We start from the raw sequence: 27,924 nt of genomic DNA, 5'->3' as shown, positions 1-27,924 counted from the left end.
GGCTGAGGAAGAGGAGGGTATTGAGCGGCAGAGACCTTCGTGCTGGTCCACAAGGCACCATAAATGAGACTGAATGTGAAGTGGCAGCTGCCCCTTGACTCTCCAGTATGTTCCAGTGGCTCTTGGAAGTGGGAATGGGGATTCTTGGCAGGGGCAGGAGGAAAAAGGAGTAAGACGGAGGACAAGAGGCTTTCTGGTAAGCGTGTTTTCTTTCCACCAGCCAGGCCCCTGAGTCTCCTGCTGCCAAAGCACTCAGAATAAAACATTAATTCAATACCACACATTTAATTACACATTATTTGAAAGTGAATTTATTTGAATTGAGGAAAATAGTCTTCAGAGAGCGTCTGCCTCCCTCAGACTCGTCAGTCTGGCAGGAGGGGGCTCAGAGGGGAAAAACGGTTTGTTTTACATCAGCTGCAATTGCCATTCAGTTCAACCCTCCCAAAAGGGGCGATTTTAAAGATATATAGTTGCTTTTCACAGGAACTTTACAGGTTGATTTGATTTTCCAGCCAGTTTTCACTTGATTGGAAAGTGCTGCTGCAGATAGATCCCACTTGCGATTTTTCTGGATCGTTAGTGGCAGAAGGGGGAGGGGGAAGGGTCCCTCATGGACCCGTGCAGTAGTCAGGTTTCAGACTTAGTGCTTTAACAATGCAGTAATCAGACACTTAACGGCATCCTATTGCCAAGATGGATAATCCCGATAAATCTGGGAGCAACCAGGAGTCCACTTTATGCAGTAGGCTCAAAGCTTCTGGGCCGTCCCTTTGCCCACTCTCCCAAGGAACATGGATTGCATTACCTTCTGGCACTAAGGTTTTGCATGCCTCTCTTTGCCTTCCCCAGTACCCCAAAACTCCAACCACTCCAGCTCTTTATGCTCCCAGGAATGAAAGCACCACATAATTCTGGCATGTAGACACTATGCTGCTGGCTCCTATAAATAGACCGGTCCTCCTGGAATACAGGCACTATCTGGATAGTCTAAGGGTCTAAGACTTACTGTTGGCCCGAGAAGAATTCTCTTGGGAAAACCATTCATTTTTGGCCACACAGGGACGGTGACTATCCCAGGCTTCGTTCCGATGGTGGATGGTGCACATACCCACCCCACCCCCACTCTCTTCTGAATGAGGCAGAGCAGCACACAGGTACCATAATGCCACAGCAGAGCTCTTTGTACTTGGTTCCTTGGCAGGAGAGGGACTGGCTTTTGAAAAAGCCAACTTGAGACTTCTCTTTTAGCAACAGCTAAGGTTTGGCTTCCCTAGCTCCTTCCAGCATGACCTTCACTCAGGACTGGATTATACTGTGCACATCACGACGCAGAGCCCCAAATGGTCACACCCCTGACTTTGTCCCTGCATGCAACCCTACTCTGGAGTCAGCAGCAGAGGTACGGGCTCCCAACATCCTTCCAGGAGTCTGCCCCACCCTTGTCCCTGGACCATGCCCTGGCTTCAATCTCAAGTTGGCCTGCCAATGATATGGGCCCCCCTCCCATTCCAGACTTAGGGGCTGCAGCACATACCAGCAGCAGGGGGTCCCCCAGTACTTAGCCCAACAGCCAGGATTTAGCTGCTTGGATGGGTGGGATGGACAGACCCACTGTACTCTTCTGCAGAACAAAGCATCCTCTGCTGGAGTAGTGTTGGCAGCCCGAGCCTTGGGCAATGGGTCTCGGAGTTAACATCCCACTGAGATGCATGGGGAAGTTCATCCCTCTCAGGGCTATTGCTTCAGGCTGTCTGCAGACTCAGGCAGACATCTCTGCATACGTTACACTCGGGTCACATTTTCAAACTTTTCCTTGTAACCAGGGCGGCTCAAACCACACATTTTTTTAAAACGAAAGCTAAGAGTCCAGTTCATTTCCTGACTCAAGAAACTGAGGTCCTAAAAATGGGCGTATAGTGCTTATGTCTCAATATGGCCCTACTTTCCCTGATGTTCCTGGTGACGTCTGCTCTCAGTGTGCCAGCACCTCTTGGAGCCCAAGAGCCTATCATGCAGCATGACTTCCCAGAGACACTCAATAGTGTAGCATGGGGGCTGCTAAGCAGGGTTTGCAGTATCCATGCTGTTGACTGCATGATGGAGTCCATAGGCAAAGGGGTAACTGGAAGGTGGGTGACAATTTGGAGAGAGGTGGGACTCTAACCAAGTTGTGATTGAACACAGACTTGTTCATCTCACGGATTATAAACAGGGTGAGTGAAAGGGCTTTGGTAGAACAAGAAGCAACCTGAACTTTGGCCAATACTCAAATAAACGTTAAACTTTTTAGAAGGTCAACATTTTTGGTTTTGTTTTTTTTTTAAACTACATTTTACTTTCACTGGTCTCTCCACACTTCCTGGTGCCTTCCAAAGGCCGACGTGACAGAAGACCATGGAAAAACCTGTTCTCCCAGAATTCCTGGCCTGACCTGAAGCAGGAAGTAGTGGCAATCTGGTGAGAGAGACCTTGTTCATTTGAGCTTTCCAGACAGATTTCCACATAGTTCAGAGATGCCTCAGATTCTTGTATGGCTCACTGTGATCACTAATTATAAGGACAAGTCTTGACAGAACCTAGTGTTTTCCACTACAGGCTCCAGGGGGTTTCTGAGTACCTATCTCCTTTCCTTCGCCATGTCTGGTCATTCTCCTACAGAAAGCTTGCTCTGGCTGGCACTAAATGAGCAACTAACCCAGCCAAGTTTATGGAACAAGAAAATTCCAGAAATGAAGCCATATGGAGTGAAAACAGGAGGTGCTGAAAGACAGATCTCAGGCTCACGTTATGGTTTCATTAGAATGTCTCTCCCTCTAATTTGCCCAATTTCCACCTCTCCCCTTCTCCCTGCTCTCAAGCAGTTGATACAGGAGGCATACTCTAGTCTAGGGCTTGATGAGGTGTTCTTTTGGACTCATGTTTTTCTGATGTCCCAAACAGGCCTCTCTCCTCCTTTCTCTCTGTCTGAGGTTTCCTTGGCTTCCTTCCTACTTGGATCAACAACACCCCAATCCCTTTCATCTCAGGCCCTCTTCTTGCTGCAGGAAGCCTCCAAAGGAGGAGTAACGTGAGAAATTTCCTCCTGCCTTTGCGGCACAATGGTCTAAAATTGCTGTGGTTTGGCTATTTCAGGGACAGTAATTAGGCTGCAAATTTTATTGGGAGGAATAGGGAGTGATCTGATGGGGCCAGCAGCTGCTTCTCATTTAGCCAGGTGGATCTGGGACTAGCCTGAGGACTCTCCCTTCATCTCCAACTCCAAGAGCTGTCAAAGGCTGGGGAAGAGAGAGGTGCATCCACTTGCCAAAATCACCATTTCCCCCTTGGCAGAGGTGTATCCTTTAGAACCTCAACAAGTAGAGTCTGGAAAAGGCTTCAGACATGTGCCTGTTGATCTACTGCTATCCATGCAGAACTATTTAAGGAAGCACATGATCTTGCTGGGACCCTCTCCTGCCTTTCCCTAGTCTACTCATTTGTATTTTTTGTATTCCCCTCTAGTGTCCCATCTTTATATAGACCGCATGTGGGGACGTGTCCTAAAGTGTGCGGGATAAATACTGTATATCTAGGGCTGACTCTGTTTTCCATCACTGGTGGCTCTTGTTTTATCAAGACCACCCCGCAGAGCCCAAATTTTCACAGAGAAATATCACTTTCATTGCAAGAAAACAACAACAACTGATTCTTGCTATCACCTGCACCATGGGACCTGCCCTTTTGGTTCTTCTTAAACTCCAGGGCAAGAATGAAGAACATAGTTTGTATTGCTGGTGACCCTGAGGGACACAATGAATTACAGCGAGCAAGACCGATCAGTGCCTGCTCTAAATGGGTTGTGAGTGTGACTGGATGATTGCTAAGTGAGTATTCTGGACACAGGCTGTGAGGGACACGGGGGGAGAATCTAATCAGACCTTCAGCTGAAAGGTCTATAGTAAGGACTGTGTTAACAGAAAGAAGGGTGGCGAGTCCTTGTGGGGCAAGTTTTGCAGTGAGCTAAGCCACAGTAAGGCGCTGAAGAAACATAAAAGGGACCCTAGGCACCAGAAACTACGTCATTGTAGCCGGCAGAAGCTGGTGATGCCAATTTTTAGATTCATGTGTGTGAGCCACACCTTTAACTGGTGTTAAGAAGCCAACCATGTGCCACATACAGTAGAAATGGGCCCACCACAATCTTATTTGCTGCCCTTCCTCATTAGTCAGGGATCGATCTCATTTAAGTTGCTTGAACAGGAGCTTACATGCTATTTGTTTTCTCTCAATGTTTGAATTGAAGACCTAGGAACAATAAATCAAAGGCCAAGTTTTGCTAATCTAATCTCATGCCATGTTCATCACTACAGTATAAATCAATGACTCTGATTTTTACTCCTATTACACTCTTAAGTCATGGGTTCTGTCCTGGGAAAAGGTTCAGAGGGGCAGAGAGTCTCGGGTTATCTGAATTGCTTCACTCATCCTTTCATGGTATCCTCTCTCTTGCCCACATTGCACCCTCTGAGACAAAAAGCTCCTTCCTATGGGACTATTCTCAGAGCTCCACACCATATTCAGACAGAGTCCAAGAAGTACCTTACTCCCTCCCAGAACTTCCTTTTTGCCAACACAGCCCAGTATCCAGTTGCCACTGTGCCCACTTGGAGATCTTACGACAGACTCAGCATTGGTGAAACATCAATAAAGCCAATGGAATTACAGCAGGGATGAATCTGGCCCCTTGCTATCAGTACCCTCCATGCAAAACAGTAATACAGCTTATGAACAACAGAGGTGCTTAAAATGACCCCTGGGATATTACACTTTTGACCTCTTTCCAGCTGGAATAGTTTCCAGCAATGGCTCAGTTCTGTCTCTTGCACTTAAGCCAATTTTCTATCCAGCCTCCTATTTTAAATCCTACTCTAAGACTCCTAACCTCAACCATCAATCTCTGATGTGGAACCCTGTCAACTACTTGCTGAAAATCTAAGTATACAATATCCACTAAATTTCCCTTATCTATCATGGCAGTTAGATCCTCAGAGAATGCCTGCAGACTAGTTAAGCATGATCTCCCAATGCTCCAAACCCATGCTAGTTTGGCCTTCACAGCAATGTGCTTTTCCACCACATCCTTTAAGATGATTTCCAAGAGTTTCTGCAGAACACATGTTCACCTCACCAGTGTTAATGCTACTGTTTACAAAAGGGGTCAAGAGACAAAAGAGAAGGCACTATGTTCGCCATCTTCCAATCCTGGTGAATCTGTCCCAAATCTGATGAGCATTTAAGAATGTCAGTTAGAGGTTCAGTTATTTCCTTGTTCACGTATGCATGCATGTGTTATCAGACCTGGGTCTTTGTCTAAACAGTATATTCCCTTGTCCAGTGCCCATGAGAAATGGATCCTCAATTTGGGCAGCTCTTTCCCTTCATCCTCTGTAAAGACGAATGTTATTTTAGTAAAAAAAACTCTTTGACAATGCTTCTTTTTCTTTATCCCTGATATAAGCTCTCCACTGTCCTCACTGCTGAGATAAGCTCTCCATTCTCCTCATCTCTGAGATAAATTCTCCTCCTCCTCACCAACTTCCCAAAGGGTTCTTTGTCTCCCATGGCTATATTTGTGAGCAGGGTATTGCTGTTTGAAGTGCTTCCTGAATTGTCTTGCATGCTGCTTCCGTCTGTTCCTCCATTTTCTCCTCTTCCCACTGTCTCTTTGTTTGGCTAACTCCCAATCTTCCTCCCTCACAGTTTCACTGTGTATTTCATCAGTGCCCTCTCTTGATCTCTTTATCTCCCTGCTTAGCCAGGCTGGGTTTTGTCAGCCCTTTCAGCTCGTTTTGTTTTACTGGAATGAATTTTGAGTGCAGCCTTCCCAATTGTATCTTAAATATTCCCACTCCCCCACTGTGGATTTCCCAGGCAGCATTGAATTCCAGCCAGTTTTCTTTAACTCATTTTGCATTCCTCTGAAGTCTGCTTTCCTAAAGGCCAGTGTTCTTGTGTGACTGCCCTTTCTGCAGAGCCTCCTCAGCATTTCAGTCCTGAGGAGGATATAACCACTGGCACCTAGCTACTCTTCAATTTCAATTGCATTTATCATAGCTGGTGAATTTTCCTTAAATTGCTATTCCCCCTCCCCCTGGAACATTCTTTCCCTTTGCTGAAATGTCTGCGCATGGAAGGAAACTTTTACCTTTACCTTCAGCTGCCTGCTCCCATCCAGTTTCTGCACTTACGGTACAATCAACTGTTTGTGACTTTACCTTCATTAATCATTTACGTGCTATCAACAGTGCGCTGGGCACTTTAGGAACAAGGACAGATATCTCAAGAAAATCCACCGGGCAGCCACAAACTCTGACCTGTGGCCTCTCCAAGTGAATTAAGAAAGAGGAGGAAAGAAAAGACAGTTATTTGTTTCGTAACTGATGTTCTTCGAGATGTGTTGCTCATGTCCACTCCATTGTAGGTGTGTGTGCACGCACCACATGCATTGGTGCTGGAAGTTTTTCCCTCAGTGGTATCCGTAGGGGACCAGCTCTGGTGCCTCTGGAGTGGCGCCCATATGGTGCAGTATAAGGGGCATCGCTGGTTCCACCCACCCTCAGTTCCTTCTCGCTGGAAACTCCAACAATGAGGAGAGAGGGTGGGTCATGGAATGGACACGAGCAACACATCTCGAAGAACACCAGTTACATCTCATGCAACTTCAGTAGATTGATCATTGTTGAAAAAAAAAACAACCACCCCAAACTAACCCCAGTGCTGTGTTTGCTGGGGTCTCATGGAAACGAGCATTGCTTAGCAGGAGTTACATTGTTCTACTATAGGAGTGATCCGATTTGCATGTAATGTCAGACAGTAAATACACAAACATTTCTTTGGAGCAGCAAGGGTTGATATGAAAGGCCTCCCATGTCTCCTTAAAATCTCCACTGTACGTTAAGCCGTGCGAGCATGCATATGCGCACACAGTTAATTGAAGTGTTACAGTATTAAAGCATTATACAAACAAACAGGGACAGTTTTCATAAGCTAGAAAATCCTTGAGTACGTCGTAATTAGCCAGGCTTGTTAAACCTCTTAATAAGCAATAGATAAGTGCCTACTGCCCCCGCACATGGCTGGTCTTTAGATGGAAGTGCAGAAATTAGGTATTCAAAAGTGAAATGAGTTAGGGGATCACAGGTTAGTCTGCAAAGAGTATTTAATATTCATCATGATAAGGAGTCTTGGCTCAGGAGAGGCCAGAGTTGGGATCAACTCAAGAGCGTTGCACAGATCACATTTTCCACATTGTGACTTTAATTCAATTCTAAGTCTCATGATACTCATAGCATGCTCCCCCCTGCCCATATACTTTTGCTTCAGCGGGTTTAATGTAGTGTGCTTTTGCCATTGTTGCACTTAGCATCACAGGAAGATCTTGGGGGGAAGGAGGAAAATTGTTTTCCTTAAAAAGCTGGCACCTAGACCCCAGGTAAGGCTGGATGCTGAAATTTTCTCTTGCACCCAACTTCCATAGGAGGGAACAGGTCAGAGTAAATCTGCAATTGACAAATAAGGAGTCCAGCAGTTTTCTGAACACTCCTTAAATTGCTTTCTCCTCTGCTCAAGCCAAGCACTATGGGAGCCTGGAGAGGGAGGGCAAAGCAGCTTTACGAAACACTGAATCTATGCGAGCCAGCTAAATGCAGCTGCAGCTCTTCCATTCCATTTCCAGAGTTCACCTGGATTCTCTGTTTTAGCCTCTCTCCGTTCTTTTCAGTAACAAACCCAATTGGGCCTGCTGTCTTGGATTCTAGTCCACATGCAGCATCTAGGAGTTTTTAAAGGTGACCTGCAAAGGAAGTTGAAAATTTGGTCCTATACACACTCTCCTCCCCTTCGTTATGATGGATCCAAACCTTTTTGTCAAACCTTTCGTTATTTTTCTGCTTTGGAAATAGTAGGCGTTTCACGTCTGTTTTTCCCTGGCTGTTGCAGAGCTTGCTTCTGTATGCCCTCACAACCTAACTGAAACGGAGGGCTGCTGAGGCTTAGACACAATGACATTTATCCCACCTGTTAATCAGGCATTGCCATTAAATAGGTGTTATCAATATCCAATGCAAAGCAAAGGGTTTTAGCTTTTCCCCTCTTGGCTCCTGTGGTGCATCATTTTACTACCTCTCCAGTCATCACTGAGTCTTCCAGAGCTGACAGAATCTGAATTTCTAAAGCAGAAGAACAAGGAGAGGGGGAAAAAACAAAACAAAACAAAAAATGTTTTGAAGGACCCCCACACACACTTTCCAGTCTCTCTCGTGACATCATAAAGAAGCAAAACAAAACAGAAGTGAAAAGCAACACCCTTTTTTTCAGGTTACCTTTAAAAGGCATATCCTGTGTTCATGTGAATTTCAATGCTGGTGAGAAGTGCCGGAGAAAGTTCTGCATATGGAAGACCTCATTTTGTCCACAGGACAGGACAAATGCAATACAAACTTCTCTCCCTGCATCCCTGACCTGGGGAGACAACATCATGACCCACTCAGTCACTGGCCTCCGCTGCCTTCGAACAATGTAGTGGTGAGTTTTGTGCCGTGGACACCTGCCCACAAAGAACTGGGCTGAGATCCACAACCTCAGTTCACACAGGCCACCACGCAGCCATGTGTTGGCAACAGCTTTCACCCACAACGGACCTGGGCCACATGGGAAGCCCAGAAGTGAAAGTCTCCATCTCTCTTTTATCAATCTTGTGAGCCATCCAGTCCCTCAAAGCAAACCCTTTAGTCAAATAATCCTCGCACTGTGGCTCTGACTGAACACTCCAATGCTAACCCTTTTCTGTCCAGATACCACCCTGGTGATAACTGATTCTGGAGACTCCCTCCTCTCTTCCTTACCCCATCCCAAGCCAGAACAGCTGAGCTCTCCCCCTCAGCACTGCTGCTGAGCATGCTCTCTAGGGGATGCTGTTGGGTTCTTTTTAAGGCCAGCTGCCAGTTATCACGACGAGAGAAGCAGCTGATTAGCTCTTGCTTTTTTGATACAATTATCTACTGAAAACAGACAGCACATCAGACAGCGTTATCTTTAGAGAGAGAGAGAGCCCGAAAGTAAAAGTTAAGAGTGCAGAGAAAAAGTACTGTCAGTTCAAGATCTAATACACTAATTAATGGAATGTTCCCCGCCTCAGACCCTCAGCCTTTTCTTCAGCTCTGGTGCTTGGTTTCATCTGTTGGGCTATAAATGATTCATGGACCTTTTAAAAAAAATATCATGGAACTAAGTCAGAATCTGTACTCAGAGATTTGTAAGGCAGCCTGGTGTGGCGCTGAGTGGCTCGTGGGCCCTCTTTTTTTCACCTAGGCCAGGCCACCCCTTTGTGAGGGTGAGGAAAAGATGTTCTCGGGGTCTGACATTTTTTTCTCTGACACTGAAGGCTGTGACGATGTATCCCATAATGTTTTATGGGACTATGAGATAACTGGAGTATGTTTTATGCTACATGTGCCATGTAACTTATCTCTGCAAAGGTTATAGTCTACTGCAGGTGTTTCCCAAACTTGGGACGCCGCTTGTGTAGGGAAAGTCCCTGGCAGGCCGGGCTGGTTTGTTTACCTGCCATGTCCGCAGGTCCAGGCGATCGCAGCTCCCACTGGGTGCGGTTCGCTGCTTCAGGCCAATGGGAGCTGCAGGAAGCGGTGGCCAGTAAGTCCCTTGGCCTGTGCCGCTTCTAGCAGCTCCCATTGGCCGAGAATGGTGAATCGCGGCCAGCGGGAGCCGCGATCGGCCTGACCTGCGGATGTGGCAGGTAAACAAACCGGTCTGGCCCGGCACAGGCTTTCCCTACACAAGCAACGTCTCAAGTTTGGGAAACACTGGTCTACTGAATCTGTTCATCCTATTTGTACACATATCATTTTTGTACTTGAAGTTATGAATACTGGCTGTATACTCACTTGATTTCCAAATAAGCTTTGTGAGGCATTTGGTCAGCTTCTTGAGAAAGGAATTTGCAAAGTTAAGTGCCCAATCAAGAAGGCCTTAAAGAACAATGGATCTTGGAATGCTCCAATCCACATAAGAAGTCTACTTGAGGATGTCAAGTATCAGAGGGGTAGCCGTGTTAGTCTGGATCTGTAAAAGCAGCAGAGAATCCTGTGGCACCTTATAGACTAACAGACGTTTTGGAGCATGAGCTTTCGTGGGTGAATAACCACTCGCGCATGCATTTAGCTGGAAATTTCCAGGGGCAGTGTATATATGCTAGCAAGCAACTAGAGATAACGAGTTAGTTCAATCAGGGAGATGAGACCCTGTTCTAGCACTGAGTGTGAAACAGGAGAGGAAACTGCTTCTGTAGTTGCAAGCGGGCCATTCACATTCGTTTGTTCACACCTACCTATGGTTGTCAAATTGCAGAGAACTGAAGCTCAGCATTTTCTCTTGAAGTCTGGTCTAAGTTTTTTTGCTTTGCAGGATGGCAACCTAAGTCTCTATAGTTGCCAGGAGGTTGAGTGCTCCCACAGGTTTTTGTAATTGCCATTCCCCTAAGCTGATTTGGTCCATACCTTTTCCGTAGAGACGTCCATTTGGCCGATGTACATAGCAGAGCATTGCTGGCAATGATGTTTCGTATACTTATATGGTGACGTGCAGTGAATGAACCGTGGTGGTGTGGTCTGATCTGTTAGTCCTGTGATGTGTCGCGGTGTAGAATGTGGCGAAGCTGGCATCGTTGTTGCATGGATGTTCCGTGAGCTAGAGTTACTATGGTGCGGTGTGGCAGTTTCTGTGAGGATACGTTTCAGGTTGGCAAGTTGTCTGTGGCGAGATTGGCTGCCACCAAGGCCTGTTAAAGTGTGGATCATTGTCGATGGGTTGGTAGATCCCTGATGATGCTGAGGGTGGTTGTAGCGTGGGGCTGTAGTGTGGTTTGACCAAGCATGACTCCACTGCCAGCACTTGCACCTGTCCCTGCCACACTACATGCAACACTTAAGTGTGCCATCCCTGCAGCACAAAACTTCAGACCAGACTTCCAAAGAGAATACTGCTCGACTTCAGTTCATCGCAATTTACACCAATCAGCTTCAGGATGAACAAAGACTGTGAATGGCGTGCCAAAATCAGAAGCAGTTCTCTCTCTTGGTTTTCACCAACAACACCTCTTCACGGCTGCATAGAACAGGTCTCATCCTCGCCCGTTGACTGAACAACTGCTCTTACCTCTACTTGCTTCATAGCATATAACCTCCCTGAAATTCCCTACATCATCCACCGAATTGGGTATTCACCCACGAAAGCTCATGCTCCAAAACGTCTGTTAGTCTATAAGGTGCCACAGGATTCTCTGCTGCTTTTACTTGAGGATGTTCAAGGTAGCATGTGAACCATTGCTGCTACCTGTAGTTCTGAGTCATGCATGGACATGTGACTTGCCCATGTGATTCCAAAACTCCATCTGGAGCTAGACTTTGCACAGGAGTGAGAAGGGGGTCTCCAACCACAAGAGAAAGTCTATTTAAACCCCCAGGAGACCCCTCCATTTTGTCTTCAGCTGGCTAAAGAGAGAGCCTCTCCACCCCCAAAGATATTTAAAAGAAACTGGAACAAAGGACAGTACCTACGGAGTGTGAGTGATTGCTGGACCCAGACTAGCAAGAGATTAGTCTATAAAAAGGAAGCTTACTGGAACTGGTGAGGTGTTATTTGTATTAAGTTTCTTAGACATAGACTTGCATGTTCTATTTTATTTTACTTGGTAATTCACTTTGTTCTGTCTGTTACTACTGGAAGCCACTTAAATCCTACTTTCTGTATTTAATAAAATCACTTTTTACTTATTAATTAACTTAGAGTATGTGTTAACATCTGGAGGGGTAAACAGCAGTGCATACTTCTGTATCAGTGTTATAGAGGGTGAACAATTTATGAGTTTACCCTGTATAAGCTTTGGGGAAAGCAATTCAGACCCGAGGTCTGTGTTGGAGCAGACGGGCGTGTCTGGCTCAGCAAGACAGGGTGCTGGGGTCCGGAGCTGGCAGGGAAGGCAGGGGTAGAAGTAGTCTTGGCACATCAGTCTGGCAGTTCCCAAGGGGGGTTCTGTGATCCAACCCATCACACAGACAAAGCTGCTTTCCTGCACCCTAGGCCTCAAAAGCCTATCACCAAGGACTCCAGGTCAGTCTGTTAGTGGCACAGGAAACAGACTAGTCCCTGACACCTTCCCAATCTCAAGAACATCTCCCATCTCCACTGAATCATTACAGCAGTGAGTTATTACTCCTCAAGGATACTTCACGGCTTCCCCAGTGTCAGATATCAGTCAGTGTTCCCCCTCTTCCCACGGGACAGCAGTAGTTTTTCAATATCTACCCCGGAACATCACAGACTCCCTGAGAGGGAGTTAAGAATTATTACACTCTACATATTTTTACAAATGAGGCTATCCTACTACATCACATTCCTTTTGAAACCCAGCCCCTGATCTAGGAAAATCAACATCACCTCTAAGCCTGGCAATATTTACTGCTTTCTGAGCATGGGCCCGGGCATGCACCCCCTGCATCATGAACGAAGAACACCTATCTCCCTTCTCACTCCAAACATCTGCCATCCCAAGGAAGGAGATGGACCCTCCAAGACAGATGAGGCATCTCTGCTCTACTACAGTGAACTGAGCATGGTGAAACATCAAACCGTCATTCAAAAGAGAGGAGAAAATCAGCAGACAGAGAACCCATCCCTTACTCTGTTCATCCTAAAGAGACGTTCAGCCAAGGATGGGTTTGGAAACTAAGTAAAGTTTTCCCACAGTGTAAAACTAAGTAAAGTTTTCCCACAGTGCACCACAGTCCTAGGGCTAGAGTGACCACATTTTGTGGTGAGGGGCATTACACGCTGGGATCAGATCCACCAAACTCACTTTCACTGTCGATTTAAGCCAGATTTGATTCAGTGTGTCATATATAGTAGCTTCCTGGGAGATGAAAATTCAACACTTACCTATATCTTTAAAAGAGCTCCTTTCTCAATCGCCTGCAATGTCTGCATGCTGTCAGATGCGGTGTCTTTGGGGGATGAGTATCTTTGGAGTTAATCTGTCATTGCTGAGCATACATGCTATGCCTGAACACTTTTAAATGTGCAAACCTCTTTGGCACCAATTGATCAGGAAATGTGTCTGGGAAGCACAAGGCAACTATGCAGTTACTTTTCCATTCTGTGGGGCATTGGACAGCATAGTACCAATCCAGGATTGGCTGTCATCTGCTTATATAAATGTACAGCTGTTCCAAAGACCCCCAAATATTGCCAGAAACTGATGGCAGTAAAACCAAAATGCATTCCTGGTCCAAAATATCTTTGACTGCACTTAAGTACCAGGCACAAAGACCACACAGGAAGTTGTGAGCAGAAAAGCCCCCTTTAGCAGTTTGCCCAGCATAACAAACTCACCCGTCGTGATGTCTGAAACACTGGCACCCCATCAACATGTGGTCATTGCTATTATTTATTAGTAGCATTGCTGGAGTGTCTACAGGCTTCAGTCAGGGATCAAGGCTAGGCACATACAGCCCAGCAGCGATACAGCACCATGCATTCAGTACATGTTGTGTTAGGATGACATGCTGGCCCTAGAAAATGCTGCAGAACACTTTATTTCTTACCTATTCAGCTCAAAGAGTGTGACCACCCTCATTTATTAATTTGGGCATAATCCCAGTAAATTCAGGGCAGGTAGCAGGCTGCCCTTGTTTAACTTCTGCTTCTATGGGACTGACACTGCCTTTAATAAAGCTCGTCAAATAGGTAAAAAAAAAATCACAGTTGTTATTACTAAAAGCAATATTTCAGGTGCATTCACGGGCTCCGGTTCTTGTTACTCATGAGTATGTAGGCAGCTCGCAGGCATGCAGGAAAATATTCCTAACCCCCTAAACTGTTAGCACCAATGATTCCCTGTCCAAAAATGTGTTACAAAACTTATTATCCATCACTGTCATGGTTATAGGGCTAGCTGCACCCCTGCCCCTTTCAAGTCTCTCTGAATGCAGCCACCTCAGGTGTCAGGTCTCTTGTCCTGCCTGTCTCAGGGTAGACTCTGGTGATTCTCCCACAATGCCCCTTATACCAGTTGCCTAAGACCCTGGGTTTTGGGTACCTACCTTTCTTCGTTTCGGGAACCTTTGACCAGTGATACAATGACCAACAGCCTCTTAAAACAAAGTGGTTTTACTTAGCAGCTACAACAGAGCATTACATGAAAATGAGTTAAAACAACCACCACCATCTATCTTACCTGAAGTACTACCATCTTGTAATGGTGACCCAGGGTTAATTTCTTCAACCAGGCTGGGAGGCTCTGGTGTCTGAGAGCAACTCCCAGTCTGGGTCTCTCTGACTCCCCTAGAGAGAGTGTCTGACTTTCTATATCAACCACACATCTCTCCCTTTGTCTTCCTGGGTTCTTTAACAAGTGTACATGGGTCCTGCCCACTCCCCCTGTTCAGACCAGTTTGTGGGCTGCCCAGAGATCCAGCTAGAGCCATTAAGGCTACTGGATCTGGTATTTCTCTTAATGACTCTTAAGTGCAAGCTGTTAGGTGACTATTAGACCAGGCCTCCTGCTTGCTATAGGTGGTAGGCTCTGCTATTCAGACAGATCCCTAGGGTGAAATATCCATCCCCATATATGGTACAGAAATAACATGCTAGTGACTGATCCAGTACAGTAGTAGAACTTGTTCAATAGCATCGTCACATTGGTCATCACCACCATTTTCCTGTTTAAAAACTTTCAGTCATCCAATCAGAGAGCAGAAACAACACCATGGACCAATCACACAACACAATAATGAATATTTGAAGCAAACTGTTCTTGATAAAAAGGCACAATGTGCTGAAAGATATCTACTGAAACCATGGGGCAAATCCCTATGAACAGCCCACCTGTTCGCAAAAACCAGAAGCAAGTCACATATGACTCACTAACCCCAAAATGAATCATGTAACCAGCTCTAATAATGAATTCCTTTGCTTTGTTCAGAACATCCAGGATTTGCACCTGCTGATTAGTCAGCAGTTACAGTTACTAGATCAAAACCGATATCAAAGTTCAAAATAATAGTCTTGTACTTGGCATTTTGCTTTAGTGCTGGAAAGACCATCATCTTTTCTTGTCAAGGAAATAATCTACCATGTATTTACCAGGGCGGGAGAACTACACCACTACCTCGATATAACGCCACCCGATATAACACGAATTTGGATATAATGCAGTAAAGCTGTGCTCTGAGGGGGGGGGGGGGGGGCTGTGCACTCTGGTGGATCAAAGCAAGTTCAATATAACACGGTTTCACCTATAACACGGTAAGATTTTTGGCTCCCAAGGACAGAGTTATATCGAGGTAGAGGTTTAGTTCTTTAAACTAAGAACTGAAATAAGCCTTAACCCACAAACCAAATCAAACTCAATTAAGGGTGTTTTAGATTTCTGCTCTGCCTTTAGTCTTCCTGGCTTACAGTTGAGTCCTGGTCCCTGTGAAGTCAATGGCAAAGCGCCCACTGATTCGAACAAAAGCAGGAGGAGATCACTCACTGGATGGAAACAAACATACCAAACTCCTATGAGTAAGGACCACTCTTGTAGTATATCCAAGTTGGTGAAATCCAAAACTAAACATTTAATCAGGAGATGAAGCTCCCATTCTGAGATTCCAGGAACCGCAGAGAAGCTCCACAACTGAACTTCTGAAAGATCTAGGTGTTGGCCTTCCTGACACTTGTTTCTTTCCTGGCATTAAACGGTGAACAGTTCCTGTGTAAGAGAAATGCAAAGGAGGGTAACCTAAATTTCTGAGCATCTGACCGAATGAAATGGCCATATATTGGCTCAAATCCATCCTTGGGCTAAAGCCACCAAAGCTAACAGAGTTACATCCTGGATGGATATGAACTATTGTCTGTACAGCTCAATAAGAACATGGATGGCTGAAAACGCAGCTCACTGAGAAGTGATTACTCTGGGGAATTTAATGTACCACTGACCACCACGGCAACACTAACGAGATTGTCGAAGCAGGAGTCTATCTGCACGCAGAGCGGCAGCTCTAGACAATATGTCTGGGGCTCAGGATGCAGATGCAAGAGGGGAAAAAGCCGTGGAACTTGAGAGTTAGCCCAAAGAGCTGGAGGGTGGCGGAAAGGAGAAGCTATTTCCCTTTTAAAGTGGCTGTATTCATTTTCCTGTGACTTGTTAAACTTTTCTGTCAATTGATCAGCACCTGGAGGCATTGGTAAATATCGAGGTAACAAGGACTCTTTGGCTCATTACTTAAGCCACAGCTGGAACAGTTCAAAGTGTTAAACAAAAATGAAGTCGCCCTTCATTGATTTCTCTCGTGCGCTCCTTTCTAGGCTCCTTCAAGCCTTTGTTTAAAGCCTGACTGCTGTATCGAGGGCTCTTTATCCTCTGCTAATGCCAGGGCTTAACCCGTGAGATCTGCAGCTTGCACTGGGTACAAATTGAAATGGAGGGATGATGCTCCGCTGCACTTGCTGACAAAGGTAGGAGTTCCATTGCAGTTTGTCCTGTCCCTGCCCAGTGGACAAAGGAAGAGGTTGGGAGCATGGATAACTTAAGGGCATAATGGAGGAGGGAAGCAAGGAGTGGGGCTTTCTTGAAAGCAGCTTTATTGGTTTTTCTGGGATGATGTGCTGATCAGTGCTAATGGCCTCCTAGATCAACAAGACAGTGGTCAGAGTTTCTGAGCTCACCTGGTGCAGTTTGGGGAAACAGAGCTGGACAGAGTGCAGGCAAGTGCCTGCGAAAGCTTCCAGAGTATGCTCTGCCAGCACCCCAGTCCCGACCTGCACCACCCTCTCCTGTATTGCACAGCTCTGCCCATGCACCTCAGTCTTGGTCAGACTTATTTTACACAGGAGCTTACTTGGCCACTAGCTCACACTACTGATGTCTCAGTAACCATGAAGTCCTAATACAAGCATTAGTGATCCACTGCCAAGTACAAAAAACCCCAAACCCACCAGCAAGCACAGTGAGAACCTCCGCTGCTTCTTTCACGCACTGACACAACTCTGCCTGCTTATCTGGGGTTCACAGCTTTCCAAATACATTGAGATCATGGGAATTCACATGCTTGGAGAAATCAGCTTCCATGGAAATGCAAGGCAGCAGGACTGACGGCTGACCATAACTGGGCCATAATGTTAGGCTACAGTAATTGATTATCAGGTCCCGGCTAGCAACATTACGGATCTGTGAACCCCAACCAGGAAACTGGCACACTGGGCAAAGGGAAAGATTGCGGTGAGCTCCTGATGGCTGCATGCTTCCAGCACACCTGGGGGAAGCCTAGGATTCCAGCACCCAGTGCAGCAGTGAGTTGGTCAGCCTCTGTGTGAGGTTGTGAATCATGCCCACTCCCCTCAGAGGAGCACATCCCCTCCTCTCTGGGTACACTGACACAGGGCCTGGAGTGGGAGAGAGCCTGAAGGGCATCCTGGGTTCAACAAGACCTTGTTGCTGTCAACCCCAGCACCTATTCACCAGGCACAGAGATATTGTAATTAGACGCACAGGCAGAAACCTGCTGATGGCGCCTGTGCAATGCGTGTTTGAAAGTCAACTCAGGACATTGGAGAGGCAGATTGATGCCAGACCATGGTACCTTATTTTGCTCACTGGGGGCCAGTGAGAGACCATCAAAACTTCCTTGGGCCTTTTCAGAAGAGTTACAATGAAACTGCTCTTACAACATCCCACTGCTGTCAGTTCAAATATCTCCCATCCAGCACCGTTTTGGAGTTCCTCCCCTTCTTTCGCATATGCACACATGGACATGTACAGGTTGGTGTGGTGGTGGTGAGAGCGTTATGAAAATGATAGCTCCCACTGACAGCCTCATAGGCACAGCTGTCACCATCTCTCCAATTTACCAAGCCTGACAGATCATGGAGAGTCTCGAGTCAAGCCCTGGGGCAACTGAGACATTTGTCCATTTAGACAAAGATGGGGAAAAGGCTGAGTAAAACAAAGTTACCTTCATCCCCACTCCATTCACAGCCATCAGCTTAACAGGATAGCTCTTCCAGATCGAGGATCCTTGCTGGGACATTTGCTCTGGCACATGTGCATGTAGAGCTGAGGTAAGCTTCAGAGACCCAGATAAAATGATGAGCTAAGAGCCACCACTCGTTCCTCTGTCCTCTGGCAAAGGAGCCCATCTTTGTAAGCCCTTAAATTGCCTGTTAGCCTGCTTGTGTCCCAGAGAGGGAGGTCATTGGAGATAAGTGCTGATGAGTGGCTGGGAATCAGTAGCTATTCAGACATGCAGTCAGCAGAACCACAGTTCTATGAGAAGACCAGCCTCCAAACCAACATGGGTGACAGAGCCAAGCGTTGGGGCAGGTCTACACTACAGCGGGGATTGACATGCTGAGATTGATCCACCGGCAATTGATTTAGCGGGTCTAGTAAAGACCCGCCAAATCGACTGCAGATTGCACTCCACTTGACCCCTGTACTCTGCCCCCGATGAGAAGAGTAAGGTAAGTCGACGGGAAATTTTCTCCCATTGACCCCTTGTGGTGTAGACCCCACAGTAAGCCGACCTAAGGAGAGTAGGTCTGTCATAAACAGATAGCTACGGGTTAATGTTTCTTTCACCTGTAAAGGGTTAACAAAGAGAACCAAACACCTGACCAGAGGACCAATCAGGAAACTGGATTTTTCAAAGCTCAGGGGACGGAATGTTTGGGTCTTTTGTCTTTGTCTGGCTCTCAGCTATAAGAGGGGATCTTTTTCTATCTGTAAGCTTCTAATCTTCAGTTTCCAAATTGTAAGTACAAAGGTAGAAAAATAATAGGCTGTTATTGGTTTGTTTGTTTTTTGTATTTACATGTGTGTAGTTGCTGGAATGTTTAAATTGTATCTCTTTTTGAATAAGGCTGTTTATTCATATTTTTCTTTTAAGTAATAGCCCTGTGTATTGTCAACTTGATGCAGAGATCATGTTCATGTGTTTTCTTTCTTTTTTATGTAAACTTTCTTTTTTAAGACTTTGTTGAGTTTTTCTCTTGGGTTGGCTAAGGAACGAAGGGAGGGAATTTTCTTTGTGTTTAGATCTACAGGGGTTAGTCTTGCAGCACCAGGGAATTGTGAGGGAGGAAGGAGAGATAGATTTGTGTTTCTTGTATTTGGGGTTGTCTCTTTGTGGAATAGAGGAGACATGCTTCTTGGTATTGTGATGTAAAGAGATTGCATCAGTCTCCTCAGGTTAGCCAGAGAGGAATGTCTTGGGTGAGAGAGAGAGGGAAGGGAAGTGGGTTATTTCCCTTTGTGGTAAGACTCAGGCTTCTGAGTCTTGGGTTCCCCAGGGAAGGGTTTGGGGAGACTCAGAGGAGCAAAAACCCTGGAATTTTTGGCTGGTGGCAGCGAGATCAAATCTGAGCTGGTAATTAAGCTTAGAGGGGTTCATGCAGGCACCCAGATTTCTGGACGCTAAGGTCCAGATTTGGGAATGCTTATGACAAGGTCGACATACCGTGGTAGTGTAGACATAGCCTCAGAACTGAGCACTTTTCACACCAGAACAGTAAATTCCCCTCCCAACCAAAAAACTGTACCCAAAATGCATAATTAAGCAGTAAAGTATGGGAGGCGTCAGTCTGACCTTTTCTTTATTTTGTCTTCAAAGAACAGACCTGATGCAGATGTTTCGTTAGAAAATAAAGTGTTTATTAAGAAACTAGACATTGAACACCCCTATAGTCTCTGTGAAAAAGGGACTGTCCCATTTCCATAGCACAAGATGATAGTTATGGCAAGATAAGAATGCTCAGGAATGGAGGACTCTCACTGACAGGAAATGAGGTAATGATTTACAATAATTAAAAGAAAAATCCTTAGATTTGCTACTTAAAGCCACCAATTGCAAATGACTGCGACTGGCTGTCATTTTCAGCAGTGAGGAACCAGAGACTTTTAGTTGGTGTTTAAATAACTGAGACATCAATCACAGTGGGGAGAACTATTTTAAATTTTTCCATATGGTCAGGGAGGACAGCTTCTGAGCAGAGATGGGCCTGAGCTGTGAAATTCTACTGTCCTCCAACAGGGTGTTTAGAGACAAGGTTCTGGGTCAGGTCCACACATCTCTAAGTCTGACACATACAGTTGAAAGCAGAGTCCCCTGAGCAGTGCAAGGGGAAAGGACCATGAGGCTGAGCAGTTCATCCTGAACAAGATATCCCCAAATGGGATGGGCAAATTTCAGAAGATGGAGAGTTCAGTTTGGACAAGCACCCAGCTCTAACATGCTTTTCTGAAGTGTCTCCTAACTCTCTGAATCTCTGCAAAACCGAGGCGGAAATAATGAAAGCAACAGGTCATCTCCTTGTACATTTCCCACCTCTCTTGCTCCAATTTGAGCTGGAAATTTCATGGGATATTACCCTTCAGTTCAAGTTTTGATTTTGGGTCCTTATGTGATCCGCACTGAATTCTCCCAATTCTAATGCAGCTGCCCCTTCATGTGTATGCATTAATTTAAAACAAACTGCCACCATTTCTCTTCTATTATACTTCACATTTTTATGCACGAGAACCAGTAAGAGAAGCAAGAGAATGGAATGTTCAGTGGAGCGTCCCTGTGTGGAGTTCGAGAACATTCCTGCAATCTCTAGGAATGTTCCGCACGCAACACTCGTGAAGGGTAGGATGACAATGGAACATCCCATTCTTACACTTCTGCTCAATGCTGGCTGAGGGGGAACCTTCTCGCTTCCCAACGGCAGCAACCTATCAGGGCTGGTGATGATAAACATTGTCTCAGGCCATGGGGGGAGGCAAGCAAGCTAACCAACTGGTGAGGGAGCTCATAGTTTGCAACTCCTGCCAGAAAGGGATCTGACCAAACCTGGATCCTTTGTTTTCCTCCTCCTCCTTGAAAACCTGCCTCATTTTATAGGTTTTCAGTGGTGTCTGTGAGCACATCTTCCTTTCCCATGCATGCGCTCTCCAGAGTATCCAAGGAGAGACTCATCCCAGGCTAGTCCAGACTGTGAGTTGCCATTAAAGGCAGTTATCTTCTCATAAGGGTAGGATCAAAGGTTTGATTTTTCCATCTGAGAGGCTGAGGATGGAATAAGGCAAGAGAAAAAAACATACAAATATTGACCAAAGAACAGGATCAATATTTCTGTTTATGCCACCAAAGAAGCAACCGAATGTTTTCATCCCCTTCAGTTTGTCTGCCTTGAGCTGATCGTTCTGTGTACATGACTGGATTACACTACATCTCTACCTCAGCGAGGAAGGAGGGAAGGAAAAAAGGCTCATGGGTTCACTGACTGGGGCCAGCATGTTTCTGATATGCTTTCTCCCTTGGCTTACTGCCCTACTCCCGGCAAGGTCACCAACCATCCTATACCACTGACGTTCCATCCATGTGGGAAGTCCAGGAAACTCTTCAGATAAAGCTCATCATTCCAGCAGTAGGGAGAGACCAAAGCACAACAATGATATGGTCAGCGCCAAGGAGCTGTTCTAACACACACAAACGAAAAAAGCCTCCTAGGACAGTTGTATGTCAAAAATAACCACATTCTCTCCTTTCAGAGAAGTAAGATTTTTATTCCTGCCCATCTTCACTTTCTGTGCAAAAACTGGGAGCAGAGGGCTTCCTTTGTTCTTACCAAAAGTCTTCGCTATGCTTTAGTGTCTTCCAGGGTCCCCCATCTCCGCTCGCTCTGGGAGACCTCCCATGGCGTTGCCACAAGAAAAGGTGATGGCGGCATTCGTTGGGTGTTGTGAAGACACAAGCTCACAAGGAGAACTCCAAGCAGGAAGGACGTGACTAACAGTATCAATTTGGTTGTTTCAAGCAAAAGTACAATTATTTACTGTGTCATTAGGATGACTCCTTTAAATTGGGCTTTAAATTTTCTTTATTTGCTGTCATCGCAGCTGTGGGGCCTTGCAGGAACATTTAACGAACACAGCAACTATTGGAGGAAAAGAACAACCCTGATATCTGGTGACAGACAACCACAGGTTTCGGTTGGCTTTAACATGTGTACTGGCAGGGCTGCAGAGTCCTGTTAGGAGAAGGCCTTGATCCGTACAGAGCACGCTCACTGCTTCCCACCGCTCTGAGGACACAGCCTATAAACTTGGCATCAGAACAGGGACCTTTAAGGAGTTTTTAAAAGCCATGACGTCCTTTGCTGAAATAAACACTGACATCCTCAACATAAATGCCTTGGTTAAGAGGTTTGGAATGTCCAGGGAGGCTTATTGGATTCAACATAATTTCTCTGAAACCTAAAAGAAAAACAAAAAACAGAAAAAAGAAAAAAACAAAATAAAGTAAACGAAAAAACAAAAAAGAGCAAAACTAGGAAAAAAGAGAGAGATACCGACACACATGTAATTATTTAAAAAGGAACCAAACGAATAACCAGCAAACGGCTGCAGTTAAATTAAAGTCAAACTGCCCTCTCTTTGCCGGGCCTAGCTGGCTCTCTCAGTCCATAAGGGAAAGACAGAGGCTTCAGGAGGTACATGATTGTAACAGAGAAGAGGGGTGGTGCAAATGCTCTGTGAATTATTTTCCCAACAGATTCATGTTAGTTAGAGATGGCAGAGGCCTATTAGTCCACACCTAGTCCATCTCCTGGTGTGGAGGGTTCTCTGCTGCGGTGTCCCCACTGCTTTGTTCAGTCTAGCTTCTAAAAGCTAAAGCACAAGAGCTCCCTCTACTATTCCTCTGACATCCTTTCACAGCCTCATTGATTTCACTGGCTCAGCCTGTCCCCTCAGTCTCAAGAGCTATACTCTGACGGGATCACTTGTACGTGGATCACCTCATTCCCACCTGGGCACAGCCCTGCAGGGAAGGGTACTCTGTGGGTCTAGGGTCTGGCCTGGTCAGGTCAGAAGGAAGCGTGTGTGGGACAGGGAACACATACATCATCCCTCCTTCAATCCCAAGGCACAAATAGCCTGGGATTGTCATTTCTGCACAGTGCCCCCTTCCTGGGCAGGCTCAGCCTGGGAGAGTCCCTACTACTATGACTCCAATGGAGCCACCATCACCAGGTTTGGCCTATTCTAGGCACTAAGGGGAGCTAACCTCATCTGTTACCGATAGAACAATGTGGGGGAACCTCCATGGGGGAAACCTGGTGATTTCCTGTCCCAGAGCCCTCTTGGGGGGGGGGGGGTGCTATGTTCTGGGTCTATGTTAAGACACTTTTCCAATGGTCAGCCTAAACTTTGCTTTGCTTACTGCTATGCCCCGTCCCTACCCCCCCACCCCGATGTCTAGCCCCATGTACCCGCCTCTTTAGTGCTTACACCTGCAGGTACTTGCAAAGAATTCCCATGTCTGCCCTTCCTCTGTCATCTAGCCAAGCCAATTTTTCAATTCTTTTTGTGGACTCCCATTGATAACATTCCTGTAACATGGAGGCAGCCACAATGGAATGAGATGAGCAGGAGCGAGGATGGTCGATGTCATCAGAGGTAGGTAGTTCCTGAGCTACAGTTGAGCTGCTGTCAATGAAGCTTGGGCAAAGAGGGTGCAAGAATAGCTTTTACGCCGCCTTTGGTGCCTTCCTAATCCTAAGTCCATCAGGCTGCCAGTCTGGTCAACAATGAGCATTAATGCCGCCTCAGGGCTCGTATATCCATACCAGCTACTCCTGAGCAGTTCCAGCAGCTGAGAATCACTGGGATGCCTTTACCTCACCCAAAAGGTGCAAGTGCTGCTCTAGCCACTCTACAAAACTCAAGGATTTCCCTGGGCAAGGAATCCTTGAATTAACTGCTGAAGCTGGCTTCGGGACTGCTTCCACCAGAGCAGACAGTGTGCAGAGGAGAACCTATCCCTTCGATTGCAACATGCAGGGTGACCTCTACTAGATCAGACACAGAAGGGACAGGGACAGATGGCCTGGGCTCACTAAACCCTGAATCCAAGCCAGACAGCAAAAAAATCATCTCTTAATTGTACAATGCGGTTCTACCCTGAAAAGCACCTTTATAAAACTGGCTCCTTCTTCCTCATCAGATCCCTGCATCCATGTAGCAGTCAGATCTGCTGGCTTTGCAGACAAAAATAATTTTTAACTATCTGTTACTGCTGTTGGCCTTGCAGAATCGACATGTCTTTGGGACAGCGAGCTGGGTTCAATTAGCGTACCCAAAATTGTTAACCAAGTTCCAGCAGCAGACTCTTCATTCCTGGTGAGAAAGATCCCAGTTTGGCTGACAGTTAGAAAAGAACATGTAAACCGAGCATGCTTATTATCAGAGTCATTGGCAGACAATAAACATGGCACCCTGGAATGGCATTTTTACCTAGTCACTTTTCAGAATATAACTGCACTTTAAATTCATTGGCAGATGGCTGGAGGAGTCAATTTTCAATAAAATCAAGTGTCTCTGCAGAGTTCTGGTCTCTGCTTTATTTTATTGCAAACCCATTGTGTGCAGCAGACCCAAAGCCTGTTAGGCATCAAGACAAGAGACACGTGAAAAATCAGCCAGGCCAGGAGTTGGAAAGTCCTAGGGCTTTCTTCCATTAGCATCAGTGGTAAGTTCTGCAAGCACAGCTGGAGGCTTCAAAGCTCTCCATGGACAATAAATAAAAGCAAGAATGCTGGGTCTGCATGGGATGGGAGCAAATTTGGGTCTGATCAGTGGCATGTGCCTCTTACTGGGAGACAATGAGGGGTGTGCTAGAGTGTAAGTCTATGTTTCCCAGGGTTTAGGGTATTGAGCAGACCTACAAATGATCTGGCAAAAAATGAGATACTGTCCAGTACTCTTTTATGGTGTTTAATTGTTGCCTTTTACTCTCTCGTTTGTAAAACCCTCAGAGAAGTTGCAAAACTGTATTCCTCTCCCCATCTGCAGTCCTCTACCCTGCTCTGTTTCATATGGATCAGAAACTAACATGGCTTTTGCTAGGTTTTCTTCTTTGTTGTCATATGTTAGATGGATGATGTCCTCAGTGATGTCTAGGGTTGGAATGGGTGAATCTCAAAAGATTCAGAGATGGGATAAACACCATCTCTACTGGCTGAACCATTAGCTCCTGCCATTTTGGCTTGGAAATCTCATGAAAAGAAGATTTATGGCACCTCCTGCTTTTGGAGCAGGCTAGGGAAATCTTGAAACAGTTCTTCTTGTGACGTTTTCACTCGGTACAGTACCAGATGGAAAATGGGAGGACAGGGCCGTCCTTAGCCATAGGCAGAACAGGCAGCCACCTAGGGCACCACTAGGTCTGGGGGCACCACTCTGCTGGGAGCCCGGACAGACGGGAAGCAGTGGAGAATGTAAGAGCAGGGCTGCTGGGTCCTAGAGAGAGCTGAATGCAGCACAGTCTGAGGGAGGGGATTGGCTGCTGGGAAGTCTCTGGGAAGGGGTGGGAGAAGGAACTTACCTGTGAGTGTGACTCTTTCCCCTGGCGTGAGAGCTGTCAGGGCTGTGTTGGGTGAGGTGCTGGGGGGGAGGTGAGGCTGGCCGCCTACCTGCTGAGGAATGACAGTGAAAGTAACTCACTTCCTCGCAGGCAGCCAGGATTGGAATGGTCACACACGGCTGGGCTGGGGATAGCCAGATAGCATGTGCGAAAAATCAGGACAGGGGGTTGGGGTAGGGTGAGCAGATGTCCCACTTTTATAGGGACAGTTCCAATTTTTGGGTCTTTTTCTTATATAGGCTCCTATTGCCCCCCACCTCCCGTCCTGATTTTTCACACTTGCTGTCTGGTCACCCTACGTGGGGGTAATTGGTGCCTATATAAGACAAAGCCCCAAATATCGGGACTGGCCCTATAAAATCAGGACATCTGGATCTGGTCACCCTAGCTGGGGAGCGCATCTCTCCCCTGGACTGGCAATGATCCATCTCATCCGGGGGGAGCTGCACAGGGCAGGATGAGCTGCTGTGGCTCCATGGGTGCCCCATCCCTGAGATCAGATGCTGTGCTAACTTCACCATGGTCCGTTGAGCTGGCGGTGGTGCCCATTGGCATGTGATCGGACCTGAGGGTTTGCTGCTGCTGTTGCCACTCTGCACCCCAAGACGTGCAGTTTTCCACCTATCTCCTCTTCTACTGCAGCTGTTGAACCAGCAGGCTGGGGGGGGGAGGTGAGCCAAGCATGAAAGCAGTACTGTGTTGCCATTTTGATTGTCATTGAGCAAATTTGTTTGCCAAAAATGCTTGCTAACAATCCTGAATTCAATTTCAATATTTTTTTTATAAAAAAATCAGTATCTTAGCCAAAAACAGAAAATTAAGTTGTTGACAATTATTTGTGACAAGTTTGGTATGTGGAAGGGAGTAGGCCAGTTTTCGTCAGAGAAACAAAAAATGTTGACTGACTTTCCTATAGCCCTGTTACTGCTAAATAGAGCCCTCCAACAACTGTAATATGCTCATCTCCTTACTAGTGTATAGAGCAGGGGCGGCAACCTACGGCACATGTGGCAAAGGTGGCACGCAAGCTGATTTTTGATGACACGCAGCGGCGGGCTGAGTGGCTCAGCCCACCGCTGCTCTGGGATTCCGGCTGCTGCCCCATTGCCACTCGGGGTCCCGGCTGCTAGCCCCAGTCCGCACCCACTGCTGGCCTGGAGACCCCTAAGGAACCCCAGGCTGGCAGCGGGCTGAGCAGGCTGACGGCTGAGACCCTGGTTGAGTCACTCAACCCGCTGTTGGCCTAGGGTTCCATTCACTCAGCTGGCAACGGGCTGAGCAGGACTAAATTAAACGAAATAGGGAAACAAGAGCAACTAATGACAAAGTGCAAGAACCTAGAGCAGCGGCCCCAACCTTTTTCATCTGGCGGATGCCAGACGAAGGACTGTAGTGGCGGACGAGCATCTGCCGAAATGCGGCAAGCAGTGTCATCCAAAGATGTCGGCGCCAAAATGCTGCCGAATTTCAGTGACATTTCGGCAGATGCTCGTCCTCCAGCCAGCATGCGGGTGCACTGAAAGGCCCCTATGGGCACCATGGCACCTGTGGGCACCACATTGGGGACCCCTGACCTAGAGAGCCTCGTGAAGCATGGTGATCATTTTGATTTAAATGGACTTGAGGTGTACGAAGAACTGAGTTGTTGCCACATGCAAAAATCGATGATGGACATTGTATAGTTTATTCAGACCAGCAAAATTGCCTCTCATATTCTACTGACAATTCCTGTAAAAGTAGCATCAGGAGAATGGAGTTTCTCAAAACTAAAGCTCATTAAAAACCATCTCCGATCTACAATGAGTCAGGAACACTTGACTGGTCTTGCTATTCTTGCAATCGAACAAGACATCACTTTGTCTTTGTCATACGATGACATTATTACTGATTTTGCAGCCAAAAAAGCCAGAAAGATTGCTTTTAATTAAAAACTAATCCTTGTTTCAATACCTCTTCATAGAAATTTCCAATAAAATGTTGACAAATTTAAAAAAATATATTATTTGCATCACTCTGTCAAATCAGATTTTTTTCTATAGTGCTACTTTTTAGAGCTAGTTCATCAGCATTACAGTGTGCTTCATTAAGTTAAACTGGTTTTAGTAACACACATGTGGCAAGTTTTCCAATACTGTAAGCTTATGTTCGTGTTGCTAAGAGCAAGACAGGCACAGAGGCACCAGTTTAATAATCCCGCCTAGGGCACCATAAATCCTAAGGACGGCCCTGTGCGAGGAAAACACTCCAATGTATTGGTAACTAGTGACCAGCCAGGCATTTCAAAGCCTTGTGGAAAATCGGACTCTAAGAACAGGCAACACTTCAGGGTGAGGGTGATTGTTCCTCACCCCTTTGCCCATCACTGATCTATGGAGACTAGTTTAATCTGAAACCACCTTTCTTGATGGTCATGTGGCTG

The 27,924-nt window shown here is 46.2% G+C and overlaps 1 protein-coding gene across 3 annotated transcripts in view; it reads right to left on the bottom strand.

The window, feature by feature from the left end:
* The window catches only part of NTRK3 (neurotrophic receptor tyrosine kinase 3), a 456,641-nt gene that overhangs the window by 67,612 nt on the left and 361,105 nt on the right, over positions 1-27,924 (bottom strand). Inside the window, exon 13 of one of the 3 annotated variants that reach the window (XM_032806499.2) lies at positions 19,739-22,336. The exons of the other annotated variants lie outside the window; for them this stretch is intronic. Within the exon in view, the coding sequence (XP_032662390.1) occupies positions 22,218-22,336 (119 nt within the window). The 3' untranslated portion in view covers positions 19,739-22,217. Of the gene's footprint in view, positions 1-19,738; positions 22,337-27,924 lie in introns of those variants that run through there. 3 annotated transcript variants of the gene reach the window in all.

Source organism: Chelonoidis abingdonii, chromosome 9 (assembly GCF_003597395.2).
Source record: "Chelonoidis abingdonii isolate Lonesome George chromosome 9, CheloAbing_2.0, whole genome shotgun sequence".
Taxonomy (NCBI): Eukaryota; Metazoa; Chordata; order Testudines; family Testudinidae; genus Chelonoidis; species Chelonoidis abingdonii.
The sequence above is the reverse complement of the archived record's forward strand: the minus strand, read 5'-3'. Positions and strand labels throughout refer to the sequence as shown.